Source organism: Procambarus clarkii, chromosome 4, assembly GCF_040958095.1.
Source record: "Procambarus clarkii isolate CNS0578487 chromosome 4, FALCON_Pclarkii_2.0, whole genome shotgun sequence".
Taxonomy (NCBI): Eukaryota; Metazoa; Arthropoda; class Malacostraca; order Decapoda; family Cambaridae; genus Procambarus; species Procambarus clarkii.
This window is the reverse complement of record NC_091153.1, coordinates 19,496,903-19,522,129: the sequence shown is the minus strand read 5'-3', so window position 1 is coordinate 19,522,129 and position 25,227 is coordinate 19,496,903. Positions and strand designations below refer to the sequence as shown.

Sequence of the window (25,227 nt, the reverse complement as noted above, 5' to 3'; positions counted from 1 at the left end):
ATTTTTTTTCACATTTCATATCGCGCGTGTAGATTAGAGAGAGAAGGCAAACATAGCTTGCAGCTAATCAAAACTTATCATAACAGATATGATTTCACAGAGTTTTTAACCTTTGCCAGTTTTTCAATGTTTTCTCTTCACTTGTGCTAAGTGAGTCAGACAAAAATGTGACATTTCATTTCATTATTAGCCATGCAATATGCTATTAGCTAGATAGTCAAAACATATAACAAGCATTATTTCACAGGAATTTTTTCTAGCAAATATGCTTCCTTTAAGCAGTTCAACACATCAAACACCAGCAGTCCGCGAAATTCCCTTTAGTCAATAATCATCCTTTACAGTATTTCTTGACTAAAATAGCACTCCAAAACATAAGTGGTCATTTTTATTCTCACTGTCGCACTATAGTCAATAATTTGTTTCGCAGAGTGACAAGTTATGCATACGGACGAGATTTCACGGTGTGCATAGTTTAAGAGAGTTCACACTGTATTAATTACGGTCATGGATATTTTATGTTATGTTGATGAAGATCATCACTTCTTATTTTTATCATTTTTCTTGCCCCCCAGCTTTGCAGTCTTCTCATATTCTTTTTCAAATAAAGTTTGCTTACTGTTTTCCAGTAGATTGGCTTCACATTACATATATTAATCAATTTTCAAATTCAGTTCAGTTTCTTTTCAATATCACAGCTTTGTTGTCCCCCTGCCAGTATCTAGTTCAAGCCCTCTTATTATCAATGTCATTAATACTGCTATCATCAACCATGTATTGGATGTCTCAGACATTCAGTTAACAACGTAGTAAGTGTTTAATGAACGTGAGAATCACTTCATGTGCGCTCATTTTAGTTTAGTTTAAAGTTTTCCATCTTGAATTAATACTACTATTGGATAGCTCAGACATTCAGTTAACAACTCAGTAAGTGAAAATCACTTCATGTGAGCTCATTTTTAGTTTAGGATAAGGTTTATCCATCGTGAAATACTATTATCATTAACCAGGTATTGGATGGCTATACCTTTCAGTTTACAACTCAGTAACTGTTTACTGAACATTGTTATCCCTCCATGCGACCTCATTTTTTAGTTTAAAGTTTCTCCATCGTAAAAAATAAAATATTACTATCACAAACCATGTATTGGGTGGGTCAACCATCCAGTTTACAACTCAGTAACAGTTTACTGAACATAGATATCCCTCCATGTGACCTCATTTTTTAGTTTAAAGTTTCTCCATCGTAAATAAAAAATAAAATATTACTATCACAAACCTTGTATTGGCCAGCTCCGGCATTCAGTTTACAACTCAGTAAGTGTTTACTGAATGCAAAATCGCTACATGTGTGGTCATTTAGTTTAAAGTTTCTCAATCTTAAAATATTACTATCATCATCAACCATGCATTGGCCGGCTTAGTCTTTCAGTTTACAACTCAGTCAGTGTTTACTGAATGCAAATCGCTACATGTGTGGTCATTTAGTTTAAAGTTTCTCAATCTTTAAATATTACTATCATCATCAACCATGCATTGGCTGGCTTAGTCTTTCAGTTTACATCTCAGTGAGTGTTAACTGAATGTGGAAATTATCACGTGTGAGCATTTAGTTTAGGTTTAAGTTTCACAATCAATTAAATACTATCATCAACCCCGTATTGGGCTGTCGGGCATTCAGTTATCCACTCGGTGAGTGTTTACTGAACGTCGAAATCATTTCCTGTCTGCCCATTTTTTACTTGAACCCGTCTCCACTCCAAACCGGACCTGCGGTCCGAGTCAGGACCGCAGGTCCTGACTGGTTTGGAGTGGAGACGGGTTCAAGTAAAATATGGGCACACAGGAAATGATTTCGACGTTCAGTAAACACTCACCGAGTGGATAACTGAATGCCCGACAGCCCATTATGGGGTTGATGATAGTATTTAATTGATTGTGAAACTTAAAACTAAACTAAATGCTCACACGTGATAATTTCCACATTCAGTTAACACTCACTGAGATGTAAACTGAAAGACTAAGCCAGCCAATGCATGGTTGATGATGATAGTAATATTTAAAGATTGAGAAACTTTAAACTAAATGACCACACATGTAGCGATTTGCATTCAGTAAACACTTACTGAGTTGTAAACTGAAAGACTAAGCCGGCCAATGCATGGTTGATGATGATAGTAATATTTTAAGATTGAGAAACTTTAAACTAAATGACCACACATGTAGCGAGTTTGCATTCAGTAAACACTTACTGAGTTGTTAACTGAATGCCGGAGCTGGCCAATACAAGGTTTGTGATAGTAATATTTTATTTTTTATTTACGATGGAGAAACTTTAAACTAAAAAATGAGGTCACATGGAGGGATATCTATGTTCAGTAAACTGTTACTGAGTTGTAAACTGGATGGTTGACCCACCCAATACATGGTTTGTGATAGTAATATTTTATTTTTTACGATGGAGAAACTTTAAACTAAAAAATGAGGTCGCATGGAGGGATGTCTATGTTCAGTAAACAGTTACTGAGTTGTAAACTGAATGGTTGAGCCACCCGATACATGGCTGGTGATAGTAATATTTTATTTTTTACGATGGAGAAACTTTAAACTAAAAAATGAGGTCGCATGGAGGGATAACAATGTTCAGTAAACAGTTACTGAGTTGTAAACTGAAAGGTATAGCCATCCAATACCTGGTTAATGATAATAGTATTTCACGATGGATAAACCTTATCCTAAACTAAAAATGAGCTCACATGAAGTGATTTTCACTTACTGAGTTGTTAACTGAATGTCTGAGCTATCCAATAGTAGTATTAATTCAAGATGGAAAACTTTAAACTAAACTAAAATGAGCGCACATGAAGTGATTCTCACGTTCATTAAACACTTATTACGTTGTTAACTGAATGTCTGAGACATCCAATACATGGTTGATGATAGCAGTATTAATGACATTGATAATAAGAGGGCTTGAACTAGATACTGGCAGGGGAACAACAAAGCTGTGATATTGAAAAGAAACTGAACTGAATTTGAAAATTGATTAATATATGTAATGTGAAGCCAAGCTACTGGAAAACAGTAAGCAAACTTTATTTGAAAAAGAATATGAGAAGACTGCAAAGTTGGAGGGCAAGAAAAATGATAAAAATAAGAAGTGATGATCTTTATAAACATAACATAAGATATCCATGACCGTAATTAATACAGTGTGAACTCTCTTAAACTATGCACACCGTGAAATCTCGTCCGTATGCATAACTTGTCACTCTGCGAAACAAATTATTGACTATAGTGCGACAGTGAGAATAAAAATGACCACTTATGTTTTGGAGTGCTATTTTAGTCAAGAAATACTGTAAAGGATGATTATTGACTAAAGGGAATTTCGCGGACTGCTGGTGTTTGATGTGTTGAACTGCTTGAAGGAAGCATATTTGCTAGAAAAAATTCCTGTGAAATAATGCTTGTTATATGTTTTGACTATCTAGCTAATAGCATATTGCATGGCTAATAATGAAATGAAATGTCACATTTTTGTCTGACTCACTTAGCACAAGTGAAGAGAAAACATTGAAAAACTGGCAAAGGTTAAAAACTCTGTGAAATCATATCTGTTATGATAAGTTTTGATTAGCTGCAAGCTATGTTTGCCTTCTCTCTCTAATCTACACGTGCGATATGAAATGTGAAAAAAATCTTACATTATGCTATGTTAACAGTGCTTGAATAAAATTATTAAGAGTGCTAGGGTACTGTTGCGCGCAGTCATCTCGCTAAAGTGTGTCGGCGACAGAATTGTCAAAAATGATATACCTTGCATACATCAAATCTTTAGTGGTTTATGCGACACCTCTGCTTGTTTTTGATGACTGAAAGGAGTTTGATGATACGAATAGTAATTTCTGACATTGAGCATATTCTCAAAACATAGTTTCTGCAACAAAAAAATAACATTAAATTAGATGCGAGCTGTGATTTGAAAACAGAAGATGTGTGATGTGTGGCTTATTGTGTGGACTCTGGATAGATATGATCTCCACATATAAGTTTCTCAAGAAAAGCGGTAATATTTTTCTTTGTGTTTGGATGTAATGGCTAAACATGGATGTCATTTTCAATAATGCTATTTGGTCATCCGACAAAGTTGATTTTCCACGTTACGTTACATTGTGTTACAGAGGGCTAAAACTGGTAGACCGTAATATTCATATGGTAGGAGATGTAATGGAGATGGACTAAGTCATACTTTTTATTTAAAAATGTCATTTTGGACTGCAAAAGTTGATTTGCGTTACGTTACGTTACGTTACATTGTGTTACAGAGGGCTAAAACTGGTAGAGGTCAATATTTATATGGTAAGAGATGTAATGGAGATGGGCTAAGTCATACTTTCTTTTAAAAATGACATTTTGGAACTGCAAAAGTTGATTTGCGTTACGTTACGTTACGTTACATTGTGTTACAGAGGGCTAAAACTGGTAGAGGCCAATATTTATATGGTAAGAGATGTAATGGAGATGGACTAAGTCATACTTTCATTTAAAAATGACATTTTGGACTGCAAAAAGTTGATTTGCGTTACGTTACGTTACATTGTGTTACAGAGGGCTAAAACTTGTAGAGGCCAATATTTATATGGTAAGAGATGTAATGGAGATGGACTAAGTCATACTTTCATTTAAAAATGACATTTTGGACTGCAAAAAGTTGATTTGCGTTACGTTACGTTACGTTACATTGTGTTACAGAGGGCTAAAACTGGTAGACGCCAATATTTATATGGTAAGAGATGTAATGGAGATGGACTAAGTCATACTTTCATTTTAAAATGACATTTTGGACTGCAAAAAGTTGATTTGCGTTACGTTACGTTACGTTACATTGTGTTACAGAGAGCTAAAACTGGTATACCGTAATATTCATATGCTATGAGATGTAATGGAGATATTGTGTTTGGCTAAATGGGGTTCACATTTCAATAATTATATATATAAATTATATTTATATAACAGCCGGAAAGTTGATCTCCACGTTACTTAATGATGATATAATGCGATGCAAGCGTGTGCTAATATTTTATTTGTGTTTAAAATGTAAGGGCTATAGGAGATTGTCTAGACTTGCATACATTTTCAAATGCTGATTATGTAAGCAGTAGAAAGACTGTTTTCCCCATTACGCTACATTGACTGTGTTACAAGAACTGAAAATAGACATAGCCCAGAGCTATTTCACTATCGACTCACCCGGTCTTATTCTCATCGATTGGTGTTTACATTTGGATGATGTAGGTCTTAAGAGAGACAGCCTTGAACTCGGGGATAATGAACAAGTCAATTTAATAATAGTATCAAGGCTGTGTTTTTCCATATTGTCGTTATATATGTTTACTTTGCTTGGAATTTGTATGTGTGGAACATTGCACACCTAAGGGAGAGAGAATGAACGGCGCGTTTGAAGTATAGCGAGGACTGACCATGATGTGTATGTTTGTTTTACCACAGTGAATATGAAGCTACATTATGCTATGTCTATCAGTTGTTGAATAAACGCTACGTTATGTTATGTGATACAAGAACTAAACAAGCTTGTGGTAATATTTTATTGTGTTTGGATGTAATGGCTAAACATGGTTTACATTTCATTATTCAGACATCGGACTGAAAGTTGCTCGTTACTCTTAAAATGTTATTTGGGTAAAGAACGAAGTTACTATATTGATCACGTTGCATTAATGATATTTGAGCAAAGAACGATGTCATCATGTTGGTCGTGTTACCTTACAAGGTTATAAGGGTGTGAGTGATGGGGGCTCGAAAATTGACATTAGTCGTCCATCCTCTGGTGCGCTGTCAGTCTAAGTGAAATGAAAAAAAGATACGTGAACAGCGGCAGCAGGAGAAAGGAAATGATGATACTTTCCCCCAACTATTAAATGATCTGGAGAGAGAGAGAGAGAGAAACCACTGACTGCTATGTATATCCCATGCAGATGTGTTTACAACAAATTATGATTTGTTATAATAATAAGATTGAAGACCAGCTTATGACTGGATATTCTTAAAAAATGCTATTTGAGCAAAGAATGATGATACCATGTTGGTCACATTGCGATACAAGGTTATACATATGATCAGAAATAATACTAAGGCTTTGCACAGAACATTCGGTCTGGGAAGGGTGTAGTGATACTTGATGGTAAGGAGAGAGGATGGGGGTGGGAGGGGGTAGGGGTTTGGTGGGGTGGATGGGGAGAGGGTAAGGCCATCCCACTACCTAGTCCATCCATCTCACAACGTCTCAAACCGCCGCGAAGGTTAGACCTTAACGAGCTGGCATGCCGTTTCATTCATTCAGGAGTCTTGAACATTCTGTGACATTGTCTTGCTATGATAACGCCGTTGTGTGATACAAGGTCTGCACAGCAGTAATGGGTGTAGGAAGAAGAGGTGATGGAGACACGCATACATTTCAATGATATTTATTTGAGCCAGCAGATGTTGTGATCACAGTTAACAAGAATAATTTGTAGGTAGAGATCGCGTCTCCCGTGACGATGTGTTGACTTATATTGAATTTTGTAACTAGCTCGTCATGATTGTAACTTGCTTAACTAAAAATGAATTGTTGGGGTTCAGTCCTGGACTCCTTTATGAGTCTCTGCATGCCTTTACTGCCCATATGACTGCCTTGTGTGAGATTGGACTGTTTAGCATCACGTAGGTAGTTCTTGACACACTATGTAACCCGCATATAATGTAGAGAGAGAGAAGCTGTATAAATAATCAGATAGCTTGTTAATCAATGTGTGTCAAACTCCCAGGACTGCATTTTGGAATTTGTGTGTTGCGCACATCTCCCCTTCCTTAACGAAAACGCAGTGGGTAATGGATACCCATCCACTTCCGTCGCGTCTAAGGAAGTAATGGCAGTCATTGCGTACCCTCCGGGAGGGGAAGGTAAAACCAAACTACTTGGAAAGACTCTTCAGTTACCCTCTAACCAGTTGGCCAGTACGCACACCCCTCCGCGGACATTGAAAAACGCTTAAGGGTAATGGTTCACATCCGTCCAACTCTGTCACCTATACACTCCTTCGCCACCAACTGTTTGCCTCATCTCATTCACAACTTAAGAGTGACTGCTATCTCTTTCTATTCCTCCTTCTCCTCCACACTTCCTACCATGTATGACCCAACTATCACCCCTCATGGAGCATCTCCAAACACAGCTGCATAACTTGAAGAAAATAGACTTGAAAAAACGATTAAGTCAAATGGACCACATCCCTCCTGCTGGACTCTACTCTCTCATCCTCTCCCACTTACGGCTTCCTGTAGGGGGAGCTAATGGTTTGTCAAAACCGCAAATGACCCCTGAGCAGTCTCACGACGAGGGGAAGCTCCCCTCACCCTTCCATCCCTCCCTCCCTCCCTCACACATCCCCCCACCCCAAACAACATAACAGACTATGTTGGGACCCCTCTCCCCTACACTCAACCTCTACATAGCTTACTATCATCAAACTATTATCCACACACACAGGATTAAGTCTACGGCAAACACACATACACATTCATTTACTCTTTCCACATATTCCACTCTTATCCTTGTATTTCTTACTCTACCACATACTCTCCTACACCCCCAACATCATCTCCTCCCCTCTTTCCTGACCACATACCCTAACACCACACGCTCACACGCGCCCGACACGCGCCAAACTTCCGGGAAAATTCCCCCCAAACCCTGTGCGACTAGACACCTGCGCACCACCTGCCCAGCTGACTCTATAGAGCCACCTGGGCAGGTGGTGCGCGCGGTTCTAGTCGCACTCTACACTACTAGCTTGAAACTCAGATGAGTCACAGAGATGTTAGGAAGTTTTCTTTTAGCGTGAGAGTAGTGGGAAAATGGAATGCACTTCAGGAACAGGTTGTGGAAGCAAATACTATTCATAATTTTAAAACCAGGTATGATAGGGAAATGGGACAGGAGTCATTGCTGTAAACAACCGATGCTCGAAAGGCGGGATCCAAGAGTCAATGCTCGATCCTGCAGACACAACTAGGTGAGTACACTGTGACGGTAACGCGTTGGTGTTCGGCTGTTTAAGGCTAGGGGTATGGCCTCGTCACATAGTTATAAAAAAAAATAGAAAAAACTGGATCTTCGTCTGTGGTAAGGTAAGGAGAAGACACACAAAACACAAGTAAACTTTAACAATGAAATTTTAATTACGTTAAATAAATCAAAACATGAATAAAATGGACAAACAAATTTGTATAATAAAATCAATCAATCAAAATAATAAGAATAATTAAATGACACAATGAAAAGTTACGTTAAGGCAAAATAACAAGAAGTGCAATACAAAAATAAAGGTAAGGTGCTGGAATATTGGCTTTAAGCTACCACCTCTCTCAGTATACGCTAACGTCTAGCCGGGAGGAGTGGTAACCGCGGAAGCACAGAATATTCTGAGGTCTGAGGTCGTGGCGACCCCAGACATCAAGTAGTATGGGGGGGGGGCGAGTGCAGTTGCAGCCAGACCGGCGACCAATCAGCGGAGCCGGTAGTGAGACAGGTAGTTTGGCGGTTTGAGTCTGAGCAGGTGTCTCTGGCTGCATACGTTTTGCTCGCTGGCAAACCTTGCTGGTGTTGTTGTCGTTGTTGGACATTTCTTCCATAGTAGTTATATATATTTGTTGCGACGTATTTGTGGAGGGAAGAGCAGGCTCAATCTCTTGAAGGAGATTATCGTCACAACTCTCCCCCGAAGCCTGCGGTTCTGGAAGAAGTACGTCGTTATGTGGTGGAGTAATGGATGGAGTCGCTTCTACTTCATAAACTCTGGAGAGATCATGGGCTAAGATGTTGTCAGACTCTTGGTATAGCGTGTCTCCAGGTTGAATTTCTGCAGTTAGCAAGCCCATAGTAGAAGACGTTGAGATGAGAAGTGGGCGTGCTGCAGGAGGTGTAGGGTGGTGTGGTCCGTATTGATGGTGGACCGAGCACTTTTCAGGTGTGGAGTGAAGTGCTGAAGCTTCAGGATGAGGAAGAGTAGCTCCTTGCCAATTGTTCCGTCGTTCCTTGTAGCAGTAGTCGCTGACAGGTGTATTCTTCTCGCCTCGTTGCTGCATCACGACACCACCAACGTCGGTACCATTGGCGTCGACATGGAGGATGAAGGGCTTATCTGACGAGGTGAGAGTGGAATTAGAATAGGGCAAAGGAGCACGATTATTATCCTGAAAGCATTTGGGAAGATCATTAAGGATTTCGGAATTAGAAAGCGCTGACTCCTTGTCAGTGCTTTCGGGAGGAGAAGCTGGGAAGGTCTCACTGTGGATGTAGGGTTCTGTGAAGGTGGAATAGTTAATTAGGACAGTGGGAGGAGTACCATTATATTGCTTCAGGAGGTTGACGTGGCACAGCTGGGTCTTCCGCCGCCTATCTGGAGTCTCTATTACGTAGTTGTTATTATTCCTGCACTCTTTGACGCAGTAGGGTCCTGAAAACCTGTTTTGTAAAGGTGAACCTGGGATAGGGAAATAGGCAAGGACGAAGTCTCCCGGCTTGAATTTTCTTACTTTGCTGGTCTGGTCGTAATGAGTCTTCATTCTCACCTGGGCTTTCAATAGATTATCATGGGCAAAACGGTGGACTCTCTCTAGAATGTGTTGAAGGTTTTGAAGAAACTGGGGCACATTCTGATGCTCACTGAAGGTGGCATCTCGGAGAGAGTCTTTGAAAGCCTTAAGGGGAGTACGGCACTTACGGCCGTAAAGCATCTCATAAGGAGATACTCCTAGGGACTCATTGGGGAGACTTCTGAAAATACACATTATAAGGTCAATCTGCTTATCCCAATCCTTCGAGGTTTCACTACAAAACTTTTTCAAGAGTGCTTTGATGGTCTGATGACTACGTTCAAGAGAACCCTGTGAAGCAGGATGATAGGGGCTGGACAATACCTGTTTGATGTTGAACTCCTCCAGTGTCCTTTTGAAGAGATCACTGGTGAAGTTGGTACCACAGTCACTTTGAATCTCCCTGGGAAATCCGTATTGAGTGAAGATCTTCAATAGATGTTTTATAACCGTAGCAGCCGTGATGTTCTTCACTGGAACTGCTATGGGAAATCTGGTGGTAGGACACAGGATGGTTAGGATGTAGGCATTACCTGAACTGGTCCGAGGTAAAGGACCAACACAGTCTATTATGAGTCTGTGAAAAGGTTCCGCAGGCACCTGTATGGGAATCAGTGGCGCTCTGGGAATGGAGATATTCGGTTTGCCTGCCATCTGACATGTATGACACTGTTTTACGTACTGTTTGACGTTATTTACCATACCTGGCCAGTAGTAGTCTTGACGAATCCCATGGTAAGTCTTGTTGAAGCCGTAGTGGGAGAATGCTCCGTGGGCCAGGTGTAGAATAGTGGGCCGCAGGCTGGTGGGAATCACAAGTTGTTCGATGTTGGCCCAATCGTCCTCCTCCTTCAGTTTACTGGGTCTATATCTGCGGTAGAGCAAGTCGTTCTCTAGGAAGAACCCAGGAATACTGTCGGGTTGAGTCTCAGCCTGGAAAAACAATGGTGTTAAAGTAAGATCTTCCCTCTGCAACTTACGGAACTCCAACTTGGTCAGATGCGGGGGGAGTTTCTGAGGGTCTTGAGGGACAGCGGTAGCAGTAGAGTCAGCTGGCTGTCGACGTGCGGCTTGTGCACGGGTGGTCACGAGAACCGGAGGAGAAACTTCATCACTCTCTTGAACCTCTGCTGGAACATACTCTAGAATAGGGTTACTTGGCACAGAGTTACACACCTGGGGTTTGTCCATGACGATCAGGTTGGTTGGTTGCAGGTCTTCTGCCAAGTCGTTGCCTAGGAGAAGTTGCACTCCAGGCATGGGAAAAGGTTTTTCCCTGACGGCGACTTGGACTTCCCCGTTCACGTAGGGACAATCCAGGTGGACTCTGGCGAGAGGGTATGGAGTGGTAGCAGTGAGGTCAGTGATGAAGACAGTTTCTCCGGTGTAGGTGATGTTGGGCACAGCCGACTTCAAGATGATCGATTGAAGAGCCGCTGTGTCCCTCAAGATCTTCAATTTGAAACGTCCCTCCGGATTTGAATCGTTGGCAGAGACAGTTCCAGTATACAGGTGGTTACTGAAAAGAGAAAGATCATTAACATTAACACCAACATTCATCACAGGCTTACCGGACTTAGGAGGAGTTGGTTTGGGTCTTTGTTGGTCAGTGATTCCCTTGTATTGAGACTTACCACACTTGTCTATGGTATGTCCATAGAGTCTACAATACTTGCAGTACAGTTGTGAACCAGCTTGATCGGGGCTCACCTTCTCATAACTGTACCACGACTTCTTACTGGAGGATGGTTCGGGTGTCAGCCGGTGGATGAGGCTGTAAGTGTCAGCCGACTTAGCACACTTCAGGTAGTCGGTTTCTTCTTTATCTGCTAAGTAGAGGCGGACAGGAGGCGGCACACGTCTCAAGAATTCTTCAACAAGCATCAGGTTGACGAGTTCTGTAAAAGTAGAGACATGTGCTGCTTCCAGCCATTTCATGAAATACCTCCGTTTCGTGTTAGCAAACTCAAGGAAGGTAGTGGTACTTGCCTTCAGGTGGTCACGGAATTTCCTTCTATAACTTTCGGTGGAAAGTAGGTAGGCGTCTAACACTGCTTGTTTCAGAGTGTAGTAGTCATTCTCAGACGCCAAAGTACTGAGTGTGACTGCAGCTCTACCTGTAAGATGGACTCTGAGAAGTGTGGCCCATTGGTCGACAGGCCAACTGAGTTGATTAGCAAGAGTTTCAAAGGTGGTGAAAAACACATCAACTTCTGCTTCAACAAAGGATGGCATTAACTTACTTGCATGTGATATATTAAAACTGACGGGAAGATTGGCAGTAGCTTGCTGGCGTTGAGTGAAGTGTGAAGTTTCCAAGGCGATTTCACGTTGACGACACTCTAGAGCCAGAGTCGCTTGTTGCTTGTCATGTTCGCGTTGTATTTCCAACTCGCGTTGTTTGGTTTCAAGCTGTACTCGTTCACGTTCACGGAGTAATGCGACCTCACGTTCGTGTTCTTCTCTCCTCAAGGCGGCCTCGCGTTCTTGTTCGTCTCTCCTCAAAGCAGTTTCACGTTCTCTGAGGGTGATTTCTCGTTCTTGTTCTCTTCTCCTCAAAGCAGCCTCGCGTTCTTGTTCGTCTCTCTTCAAGGCAGCTTCGCGTTCTCTGAGGGTGATTTCTCGTTCTTGTTCTTCCCTTCGTATTGCAGCTGTTCGTTCTTGTTGTTCGAGGGCTTCCCTTTGCTGTTCGCGTTCAATCTTGGCCAGCTCTAGTTTGAGTTTCAGCGTTGCCAAGTCAGGTTTATCTGCAATATAGTAAGTTTCATGAGTTTCAGAGTCTATCTTACCTTGCTCTAAATAGTAATCCAGCAACAGGTTGTGTAGGTCATTTTTGTTGGCTTGGTAGGGAACTTCTAGTTGATACTCATGTGCAAGAGTTTGTAATTCAGTCTTCTTGGCACGACTTAAAGTCCCTATTTCACCTGCTGGATTTGCACGGAAAGCTTGGAGACGAAACATGGTGAAATTAGCAAATAAAGGTACACGAATATTCAATAGTGAATGTCAGAAACAGGACAACGTGGCAACTGGTACCTATCCTGTGAGATCTTTAACAATTAAAGTTTAAGTAAAAGATGTTAAATGATTAAATTAAATCAAGGGCGCAGGAAATCTTGTACCCGGTACTCATGTAAGAGGATAAGGGCAAGAAAATCCTACTAAAAAATGAAACAGGGTTTCGAAAACAAATGAAACAGTTAAATGCTTCAAAAGTAAAATTGGTAGTCCAAGGATGTAGGCATACCTTGCTAAGTCTCTATAGGACATAAAGCAAGTTTTTCCTACTGAATTTAATATGATACTTACAGAATTAGCGAACTTTTGTGCTCTGAAAAGTAAGCTAATTCCCTACCGTTGTATGTATCATCATCTCTGACTGACGTGTAGGGTGCGAGGTGTCAACTGGTGACGAGAACTGCTGCTGAGGTCCCAATTCAGCAACTAAAGTTCGAGCTAGAGGAACTATGGCCCTCTTTGTCCTCCTACAGTCAGATTGCAGAAGATTGGGTACTCTTGACCCGGGGCAGACCACAGTACCAGGGTACCAATATGATGATCTGTCAAAATGAGAAATATTCAAGGGACATAGATGGTAAACACGAGTAATAACACGGAGGGAGAGATGACCAATTAAGAGTATGACTGCGGCCTACAGTCACCACGTAATCCAAAGTTGTCTCACCTTCACCATATGTTACTCTCGTAATGCACAATACACCGCACCTTATAAAAAATGAAATGGAATATGAAAAATAGTAAAGCTACGTTAACAAAGTTAAATACGCTTACCATAAATTACCACTTGGCACCAGTACCTGAGTGAAGCTCCTAGGACAGGCCCCCATATAACTTGTGACGGTAACGCGTTGGTGTTCGGCTGTTTAAGGCTAGGGGTATGGCCTCGTCACATAGTTATAAAAAAAATAGAAAAAACTGGAACTTCGTCTGTGGTAAGGTAAGGAGAAGACACACAAAACACAAGTAAACTTTAACAATGAAATTTTAATTACGTTAAATAAATCAAAACATGAATAAAATGGACAAACAAATTTGTATAATAAAATCAATCAATCAAAATAATAAGAATAATTAAATGACACAATGAAAAGTTATGTTAAGGCAAAATAACAAGAAGTGCAATACAAAAATAAAGGTAAGGTGCTGGAATATTGGCTTTAAGCTACCACCTCTCTCAGTATACGCTAACGTCTAGCCGGGAGGAGTGGTAACCGCGGAAGCACAGAATATTCTGAGGTCTGAGGTCGTGGCGACCCCAGACATCAAGTAGTATGGGGGGGGGGGCGAGTGCAGTTGCAGCCAGACCGGCGACCAATCAGCGGAGCCGGTAGTAAGACAGGTAGTTTGGCGGTTTGAGTCTGAGCAGGTGTCTCTGGCTGCATACGTTTTGCTCGCTGGCAAACCTTGCTGGTGTTGTTGTCGTTGTTGGACATTTCTTCCATAGTAGTTATATATATTTGTTGCGACGTATTTGTGGAGGGAAGAGCAGGCTCAATCTCTTGAAGGAGATTATCGTCACACACACACACAGAGGCTCCAGAACGATTCCAGGAACGGCTCGACACTAGAATTTAATACTTATCGTGTCCGAATTAATGGCCTGAATATTGTGAGAGGGACATTCATTGTGAGAGGGACACAGCACAATATTTTGTGTCCTGCACGTTTATGCTCCGAACCGGGTGCGAACATTTTATAAAATGCAATAGATTATCTATACTGTAGGATCTGTCTGTCTGTCCACAGTTGGACAAACGCTTGTGGCTTGCCTCACCCAAATTATCAGAGGGGTGAAGGGTCTTGGGTGCAGAATGAACATAGGCTGAATATATTCAAACCCCCATAACGATTTATTGCACTGCACGCCGGCTACACAGCTAAATATTTTAAAACCAAAAATTTAAAACTTTTTCTTGTAGCGATCTTCTTGAGATGATTTAACTCGTGATATACCCCATTATTCACTGATCTTGGGAAAATTAGCACAAATTTCTTGCTCTTCCATAATTTGTCCATACTTACATGAAACAGACCATCCTTCAACAGTTTCGAAGGTTTCTCGAGACATGCCCACTCTAGCAGAGTAAAGCGTAAACTATTATTTTGTTAGTATTTCATATCGCTAATGTCCTCTCTCTGGTCACCACCCACACAATAGCCAATTATATTTTTGATAAGAGAGAGACAGAGATATGGACAGAAGACTGAGACAGAACCAAAAAAAAATAAATTCATAAATACCCTCTTACACTCGCTATGTTCGCTTGCTCCTCTCTTCCCCTTCCCCCACTCTCTTCCAGTCTTCTGCCTCTTTTATCTCTTTTCCCTTCTCCCCTCTCTCCAGCTGTCTCCCTTCTCTTCTCTTCTCTTTCCTTCTCCGTCCTCTCCTCATCTCTCCTGCAACCTCCAACGAACGGATGTTTTGGTTCTCTCCATAGAAGATCTCATGCTCTTCCTTCTCTCCTCTTCGCTCCTTTCCATCTGTCTCCCTCCTCTCTCCTTCCATCTCTTCAGACATCCCCCATCACCTTCCCCTCTCTTAAAACATTCCCTCTCATCGTTCTTCTTCCTTCTTTCCCTATCTATGTCTCTGTTTGTCTATGTTTTTCTCTGCTTCTGCCTCTGTTTCTGTATGTTGTTGTTTGTCTCTGTCTTCCTCTTTCTCTCTCTCTACCTTAGCCCTGGTCGATCCGATCTCTCTGCAGGCACATATCTGTCTGTTCGTCTTAGTTTCTATGCCTTTGTCTCTATGTCTTTGTCTCTGCCTGCCTCTGTTTCTTCCTTGCTCTGTCTCTTCCTTCCTCTGTCTCTGTTTGCCTCTGTCTCTGCCTGCCTCTGTCTCTTCCTTGCTCTGTCTCTGCCTGCCTCTGTCTCTTCCTTGCTCTGTCTCTGCCTGCCAGTGTCTCAGCCTGCCTGTGTCTCTGCCTGCCTGTGTCTCTGCCTGCCAGTGTCTCAGCCTGCCTGTGTCTCTGCCTGCCTGTGTCTCTGCCTGCCAGTGTCTCTGCCTGCCTGTGTCTCTGCCTGCCTGTGTCTCTGCCTGCCAGTGTCTCTGCCTGCCTGTGTCTCTGCCTGCCTGTGTCTCTGCCTGCCTGTGTCTCTGCCTGCCTGTGTCTCTGCCTGCCTGTGTCTCTGCCTGCCTGTGTCTCTGCCTGTCTCTGCCTCCCTCTGTCTCTGCCTGCCTGTGTCTCTGCCTGCCTGTGTCTCTGCCTGCCTGTGTCTCTGCCTGTCTCTGCCTCCCTCTGTCTCTGCCTGCCTGTGTCTCTGCCTGCCTGTGTCTCTGCCTGCTTGTGTCTCTGCCTGCCTGTGTCTCTGCCTGTCTCTGCCTCCCTCTGTCTCTGCCTGCCTGTGTCTCTGCCTGCCTGTGTCTCTGCCTGCCTCTGCCTCCCTCTGTCTCTGCCTGCCTGTGTCTCTGCCTGCCTCTGCCTCCCTCTGTCTCTGCCTGCCTGTGTCTCTGCCTGCCTGTGTCTCTGCCTGCCTGTGTCTCTGCCTGCCTGTGTCTCTGCCTGCCTGTGTCTCTGCCTGCCTGTGTCTCTGCCTGCCTGTGTCTCTGCCTGCCTGTGTCTCTGCCTGCCTGTGTCTCTGCCTGCCTCTGTCTCTGCCTGCCTGTGTCTCTGCCTGCCTCTGTCTCTCATAAAAGTGATACAATAGTCTACCATTGTCATATCGGTAGTCTAACTGCTATAGGATTGTTTGAAATATTAAAAAAAAATAATAGTCACCCATTTGACATGAGAAATGGCTAACTTGAGAAAGCCTTTAAAGCTGTAGGAGGATCGTTTGTATATATATATATATATATATATATATATATATATATATATATATATATATATATATATATATATATATATTATATAAGAAAAAATAGTTTTAAACTTTTCGTTTACAAAATATTTAGCACCTAGCTGCCCTTCATTTCAGAGTCAGAATGGGAGCCAGCCACACTGTTTACTCTTGATTTCTGGCAACCCCGACGAGCCTATGTCCGTCCCATACCACAGATCATTCCCCCTGCAAGTTGGGTGAGGCTAGGCCCAAGCATCTGGCCTCCAACCTCGAACAAACAGACAAACAGAAACTAAGTGTCTCTTATAGATAGGAAGGAATAAATGCCACATATTTTCTACATTCTTCAGCGATAATACCACAATAAGTATACAAATTTAACCACGAGAAGATTAAAAAAAAATTGCAATCTGATATTAACAATGTGCAATGAAATACATTAGGACATTCTTAGTACTTCAAATTATTAAATGGTTAAAAAATATTTTACTTCAGTAAATTAAAAAGCGACAGCCATAAAGTAGTGCAGTCAGATATCTTCGTAGAAATGTGTACCCAAGAGAAAGTCTATGATATAATGTCTTAAATCCTCATGTTGAGAGGTCACAATGAGGCAAACATTGCAACATTCAGGAAAATGAGAACCTTCGCAGCAGCAGATGCGACATCATTGATAGTAATCTTCAGAGCACTGGTGCTATCTTGAATGGAATATTGTTCAATCCTTACATGCCCTTTTAAGACAGGCAAGATTGCAGAGCTGGAAAGTGTGCAGAGATCCTTTACTTCACACATAGAATCCGTGAAGAATTTAAGCTACTTCAGACTGCATACAGCACTCAAACTTTATTCCTTGAAACGAAGATGAGAGAAATACCACAAAGTATTCATGTAAAAATAATGGAAGGTCAAGTTCCAAACATTCACAATACAATTACAGCATATTCTAAGGATAGACATGGTGGAATTTCAAAATACACCCAGTGTAAAGTCAATGTGACTGTTACGAACCTGGGTTCCTCAGTGGAACCAGAGGTCAAAATTGAGCTAAATAAACTACCTTATAGTATTGGATGCATGGCGAGGTGCATTTGTTTGTATCTTCCCTGCCAGACGTAAGACTATTCTTGTTTCTCAAAGAGCATTTAAAGACTGAGCTTGGGGTTGATTATTAAATAATAAAATAGGCACCAACAATGTTTACTAATACTTTCTAATCCTTTGTAAAGTAAATCTGAGTAAACTTGGGATAGGAATGCTTTACGATTAGTTGAGTAGTCTGCTGGCAGCGAGTGAACTGAGGGAGGAGAGTGGAGATGCTCTCTCTTCTCTGAGCTGGCGTTGTGGTGAAAAGAACTTCCTCCTCTGCCTCTTGTCTCTCTATTTCTGTGTTTAACTACCGAGTTAAGTATACTGTATTGTGTCCTCATTGTCTGGCATAGGCGTGTTCTAATGTGTAGAATATTATACTTTGTATGAATTAGGTGTTCCTAGTGTTTACAGCCCTAGTTATTCTAAGGGAGTCCCAGTGGAACCACGTGGCCTCCCTACCCTAACCTGACTCAAGCTTCAAGTTCTTCACTAGTAGTACTTTACCCTACCTTGTTCTCAGTGTAAACCTTGTATCCTGCTTATGTGGACCAAAGCTTTTAACGTAAGATAGTGTGGTAAAGTAATTATTATTATTGTTATTGGTGTGAATGTATATGGGGGTTGTTAAGGGGTTAATAAATAAGTAAGTTAGTTAAAGGAGTATCCATTCTTCCTGTGTAGGAGATCTATGATACACCTCTAGACTGACATTGTGTAGCCAATTAATATTCACTGTGGATGTTTTACTTGGGGGCCGGGCCTTTTAGATCTCCCATATTTGATAACTCTTAATGCTAACTACTGCCCCTACATCCATGTTATACTAGATCCCCCCTAGTACAGACTTCCGTTTTTAACAGTGACATAAAGATAATGAAAGAAGAATGTAAACACTAACGGCCCTCAACTCATCAATATACTGCCCCTCCCCCCCACCCCCCAGAAAAAGAAAGTTGGTGGAATGAAATTTCGTTCCCCGTTACAGTCCTCTGTTTGGCTTATCCATAAGCAATTCGTTCCCTGCTAATCCTGGGGATACAATCATTAATCTTCCCCAATACAGTGGATCTTTTAAAAGAAAAGAAGAGTTTCTGCTGGAGTAACCAGACCAGTCGGACTGTCATGGCTATGTGCGCTTTCAGGCTACGAGAACAGTCTCACAGACCTGGACCTAGATTCAGGAAGCTCTGTGTATTTCTTCGTAAGTGGGTTTGCTACGAAGGTTCCTAAGTGTGCCCTAAGAAGATGCTTAGGTACAATTCAATAACGTCCACTTAGGAAGAAAATTGTTGGTTCACCTGCGTGCCAATAGAGGTCACTACTGTGTTTCGTTTGGCCAATCAGAGAGCAGCAACATTCTTCATATTGAAGATTTAGCGCTGGCTTATCGGAGCTCTACTGCCTCCTATTTACGTCGAATTTTCTTATAAAATTAGTATATTTCTAAGTAAAACAATGTTTTTTCAACTTCTACAGCCAGCACCGACATTGTAGTAAACAAATATGTTACATTTGTTGTTTACCTACGTAATTCTAAGAGATACTGTGTAGCTGTCCTTGTTGCTCGGAAGATGCGCTGACAATTATTGTATATATTTACTGAATTTACCCAAGGGCCACTAACTATCTAGTGGCCTCGACGAGGACAGAAAACCGGCGGTTTGTTAAAGGGTCCGCCAATTGTCTTAATGATATTTTTTAGTTGGAATTTGGCATTTACGGCTTCAGCGGGTAGCCGGTTCCATGAGTTTATAGCCCTCTTGGTGGAAAAAACATCTGTTTTCAGTCCTACTTGAGAGAACATACTCTCCAACACTATATCTGTGATTGTCCTGTTATCAGTGACTTCATACCAAATGGTATGAGGTATTTTGAGCTCTGTAATTACTTCATACACTCAGGAATATTGGAAGATATTCTTGTGCTGCACCCAGATTTTGCCAATGGGGGCTAATAGATCAGCATTAAGTATTTTGTTCTCTCCTAATTCCATGTATGACTGGCCATCCTGTGAGGTGAGGATGTTGGATGAGCTTGTAGCTGGTTTTTGATATACACTGTGTGGTCCTTTATACAGAATAGGGAAGCAGCACATTGCTGTGTATACCTAAACATGTTTAAAAATACATTGTTTGAGAGGAGTCTGCTAGAAACTGTTAGGAGTAATTATAATATAATGTTTCCATGATTCAGTGCTTACCTCTTGTGAAAATTGCTTAGAGTTGATTTGTTTTTTGTATTGAGTCTGGTATTTTCTAAATTGATTCCATGTACAGTATGTCTAACCATCCTGTGAGATGGGAGTATTAGATAAACTTATAGCTAGTTTTTATCTACACTGTGTAATATTCCATATAGAATAGGGTAGTAGTACATTGCTGTGTATACCTAATCTTCTTAATACAAAAAATCAGTAATAAAGATTTTAAATTATAGTTTGTATTATTACAAATTCAGTACTGTATTATCCTTATTAAATCATGTTGACCATGGATCATTAAGATCTCATGTTGATATGTAATAGTCATATTTCTTTTGAACTGCTAATCCATGCTAATCATTCATTAAATTGTGCATTATGTCTCAATTTTTCACTTCCTTGGATATACTGTACAGTACAAAAAGATAAGATAAAAATAAACCAGTAATATTTCTTTCATTATATTTTTCATTTAAATAACTGCATCAATATTTTTACAGCTGACAGGATTTGTTTTACCATACAGGTGCATTATTTGTTAAAAAAAATTTGTTTTTTTGTTACACACAATGGTGCTACATAGCCTTCCCAGCTTGGTGCCTTCTTTTAATACTTACTGATTAAAAAATAAATAATTAATACATTTTATTCAGGAAAAGTACATACAGTTGATTTACAAACATAATGTTGGATTTATAGACAGAGCTAGTACATACAATACCTAAAGCCACTAATACTCATAGCATTTTGGGCAAGGTGTGGGGGAAAAAACACAGACTAAAACTTAATAGTAATCGGGATTAGGTATAAATTGTGTTGAAAGAAGGAATAAAAAATATAAAAGGGGGGTTAACATAGCATAAATCAGCAATTGCACATGTTGGTGAACGGCGTTGTTTAAAAAATAGCAAGACATGGGTTGACATTTAGGAGGTAAGTTAGGTTACATGGAGTTAATTAGGCAGTACTTGGTTTAACTCTTAAACTGGTTGAGAGAGGTACAGCCTTTGACATGATTCGGGAGGTCATTCCACATTCTGGGTCCCTTGATTTGTAGAGCACTTCTAGTTTGGTTACACACAGCCAAACTGAGTAAAAGGAAGAGGTCTTGGACACAATTTGTTCCATGCTAAATGTAGAGGAATCAGCTGAGTATTCCTCAAATAAAATAAGTTGCCTCAGCTTATAAGGTAAATAAAATAAGCATTTCTCAAATAAGTAGCTGCCTCTCTGCTACATAGCCTTCCCGGCATGGTGCCTTCTTTTGATAATTACTTGTTCCACACCCAAATTGTATAACAGGAAGAGGTCTTGGACCCCTACTTCCCTCTCTCTTTTTTAATAGTCTATATAGTCATAATTATGCTTTAAGTATTCAATGAATAAAGTTTTTGACATTTTTACCCTTCTCCTTACCTAACATCATTTGTGCAGCATATTTTTATTTTATGTCTCACCCAGATTTAATTTCAAAATAAAACCAAACTAAATAAATTAGAAATGGGTATGTAAAGCTAAGGTACACCCTTACTACTAGGTGAACAGGGGCATTTGGTGATAGTAAATGATCCCATCAGGCAGGGCTCATCACCTTCTCTCATTTGTTCATGTTCACCAGTGTTTATTTACTTAATAACTACTGGTATAATCTTGCTATTATAAAACTAATTCTACTATCATCAAACACATATTTACTTCAAGTTTCAAGCAGAGAATGCATATATAACTAACACGAAGGACTCCTCTTCACTAGATTCACCAGTTATAATATTTTGGTCATGTTCCAATATCATAAATCGATCCCAGTGTTATGTAGTAGAGAACAAATGACTTATATCCAATTTACGTAAAGCTACGAGTGGTCGAAACCACACTTAAATCCCAGAATGAACTTACGAAGGTTTTTCCACTTAGTGTAGCTACTTGAATACGGACGTAGCCGCCACGAAGGTGCTAAGAAGGAAAACGTTCTTAGCTAAGAGGAAAACCCTTGTAAGTACCTTCGTGAATCCGGGCCCTGGCAATCACCAGGGAAGGCTGTTGACAGGCTAGGCTGCAGTATAACTCTCGAAATTGTCAACCGGTAATCAGCATGTTCATCAATTAGCAACCATTTTTTTTTGCTAAGTAGTGATACAGCCATCAGACACTAGTTCTTGATTCTCATTTATATTAATATTTTAATGTTATCATATTCAGTTATGATATTTTATTTAAATTTAATTATACAATATATAATTATTTTCAAATCAGTATATTAGTATTACATTTTTTAACAATTATTATATTAGTATTTTAATACTCTGTAATAATTATTATATTACTTTTATAATTAGTTTTAATAATTATTATAATTATATATTATTTATTTTTATTGTTAGAGTTATTGTATTCTAAATTGTTATTATTATTCTAGTATTATTTTCCTTCGATTCAAACTTTGCATTTATCTATTTGTTCAATTATATATATACTAAATATTAGTGTTATTATTTTCCAATGTCTCAGTAAGATAATGTGTGTGTTCCAGAGACCCGACACCAGACGACTCCCTGGGCTTCAGGTGGGAGGCTATGTCGGACTCCAGTACCACACACCTCCGTCTCGCTCCCTCTCCTCTCATGGAGAACGACACCAGGGAGGAGGTAAGAATGTCACAGAACACAGTGCTGAAATATAAGGCGGAGGCAAGAATGTCACGGAACACAGTGCTGAAATATAAGGCGGAGGTAAGAATGTCACGGAACACAGTGCTGAAATATAAAGCAGAGCTAAGAATGTCGCAACACAGTGCTGAAATATAGGGCGGAGGTAGGAATGTCACACAATACAATATTACAAGGCTGAGGTAAGAACATTAAGCAACTCAATACTGAAATACAGGGCCCAGGTAAGAATATCAGGCAAAACAATGCTGAAATACAGTGCTGAGGTAAGAATATCAGGCAACAAATACTGAAATACAGGGCTGTGCTAAGAATATGATGCAACACAACACTAAAATACGCGGCTGAGGTACGATTTTCACGCAACACCAGAAAGCCTCAAGGAGGCTTTCATGAGGCTTGGGCCCCCAGGTCTGCCATTACTTACGCTCAGGTGTTGCGTTGCACTAATATTCCCCAACCTTTTTCCCTTCCTCTGTTGTTGTTGTTGTTTAGGACTCAGCTACTCAGAACAAAAGTTAATAGTAGCACACTATAGTGAGCCCGTAGTGGACTTACATCCCTTCCTCTCGTCTGCAACCATTTCATAACCTTAAACCCTAACACCTTCACCATCTGCTCGTCCTCCGCTCCGTTTGGATCTGTGGCCCCACGAGTTCCTCGTGGATCTTCGACCATTGTTTCCAACTTTCCGTCCAACTCTTCAACCTGCTACATAGTGCTCCCCGGCTTCGTGCTCTTCTACCCACCAAGTTAGCACTGCTTTTCTAATTACTTCCTCTTCTCTTTCCTCTGTGCTCTCCTTTACGTTTTGACTTCATCTTTCTTCTTAGTCTTCCTTTCGGTCTTTTGGCCCTCCCTCATACTTATCCGTTCAGGCCGATGTCCATCCTCCTCCCTGTCATCTTCGTGTGTCTGTTCTCGGTCTCACTCTACGCCAAAGACTTTTGAGGCTGTGGGACAGAACATCGTTACTGGCACGCTTGTGTCTCACATGAACAGGAACTGCCTTCGTCTCCCTCTTTCTCCCCAGTGGGTTAAAATTCTTCTGCATTTCCCTTTATTTCGGTACCTGAATCGGCTGATGTGACTATAATATATCCCATGACCCTTAGTTTAACCTCTGGTACTGTCCCTGATGCAATGATCCCTGCTGTTTCTGTCGTTGTTCACAAGCTTCTCTCAAGCGGCCCGTCCCAGTCCATCCTCCCTCCCCAGACCCCATCGGTTCGCCTATCCTCCTTCTTACCATCCTCTCAACTCTAACATCTTTGCTGGATTTTTCCTTGCCCCTCACCCCTTCCCCCACCAAGACTTCACTAAATTCTTTTTATTTTCCTGTTCTCTGTTCTTTATTATACCTTCTTCATTATACATTCTTCAATTGAATATACGTGATTTCTTTGCAAATGTTTATAAACTAACTTCTGAGGTCTTAGTTTCACCCTATTTGTGTCAGTCTCCAGGAGCCAATGCTTGGTGCTCGTCCTGATCACTTTTGCGGTTATTCCTTTCATTCCTCCCCTCCAGCTTTCGCTAAGATCCCTAACTCTACTGCTCTCTTGATCCGGAACCATATTCTCATATTCCCTCTTCTTTTCCAGTCGAACGTTCGCTCCTTTGCCATTCGTATCTTTATAGGTAAATGGTACACCATCTGTTTCATTTATCTCCCCCCGCAAAGACAATTACGTTAATGACTTTACTGAATACGTTAATGGCTTTTCGATATGTAATCAGACGGATTACTTATCACTTGTCCATCAGACAAGCCACTAACAAGGTATTGCACTACACGACAATACAATACACAAATGAGAATCAGTACTTGTCACAAAGACAGAATAATCCAATAAGTAACAATAACAATTACGTGTCACATCGACACAGCACTCAATGACTTACTAAATCTCAGGATCTATGTAGAGAGATAGAAACACAGTATCACACAGACATTAATGATCATTCACCTGCGAAACACTGCACTTGATGTTAACAGCCTATATATCAATGTGTTTATAAATTCACTTGTACACACACACACAACACGTCACCTGTCACTCTCACAGTGACAGGTCAAGGAAGATTAAGAGCTGTCAAGAAGACAGATTAACACATTCCACGATCCCTTTGGACACTCCTACGGAGAACTCGTTGCGAGATACTCTGATAATCAAAGATCAGGCGGTTTTCTCTACCACCAAAATGATTGTGCACAATATTATAACAATAAAATTAATACCCAGGAATTTCGTACTTACATAGTTTCGAACTCTGTCACGTTCATACACACAGCTGGTGTGGTAGATGATGATCGACGTGGCAGGTTGACTGTAGATGTGAGCAAAGGGCACCCAATACCTAAATTCCTGCACAGCCACATCAGGAGACAAACAACACTGAAGGAACAGGTAATGAAACTGAGGATAGGGGTAGACAGATTCACTACAAACGACAAGGAAGTGTGCGAGGAACTCAATAAGAATCTCCAGGAGGTCTTCACACCAGAGCAAGGAGACGTTCCAGAGATAAGAGAAGGAATGGTCAACCAGGCACCACTAGAGAAGCTTGGGATTACCAGTGGGGATGAAAGTTAGCTTTTGCTAGAGTTGGATGTGACTAAGACTAAAGGCCAGGATGGAATATCTCCATATATACTAAAGGAAGGAGCAGAACACCGTGTCGGCCACTCTCCATGGTGTATAACAAAACACTGGTAACAGGTGAACTGCCATATATTTGGAAGACAGCAGATGTAGTTCCGATATAGAAGAAAGGGAATAGAAAGGATGCACTGAACTA

General features: G+C 40.8%; 1 protein-coding gene across 2 annotated transcripts in view; it reads left to right on the top strand.

Moving 5' to 3' along the window:
* The window catches only part of LOC123751063 (pyrethroid hydrolase Ces2a), a 343,394-nt gene that overhangs the window by 301,710 nt on the left and 16,457 nt on the right, over positions 1-25,227 (top strand). For both annotated transcript variants that reach the window (XM_069333166.1, XM_069333161.1), the window contains exon 11: positions 22,290-22,404. In XM_069333166.1, the coding sequence (XP_069189267.1) occupies positions 22,290-22,404 (115 nt within the window). The remainder of the gene's footprint in view (positions 1-22,289; positions 22,405-25,227) is intronic.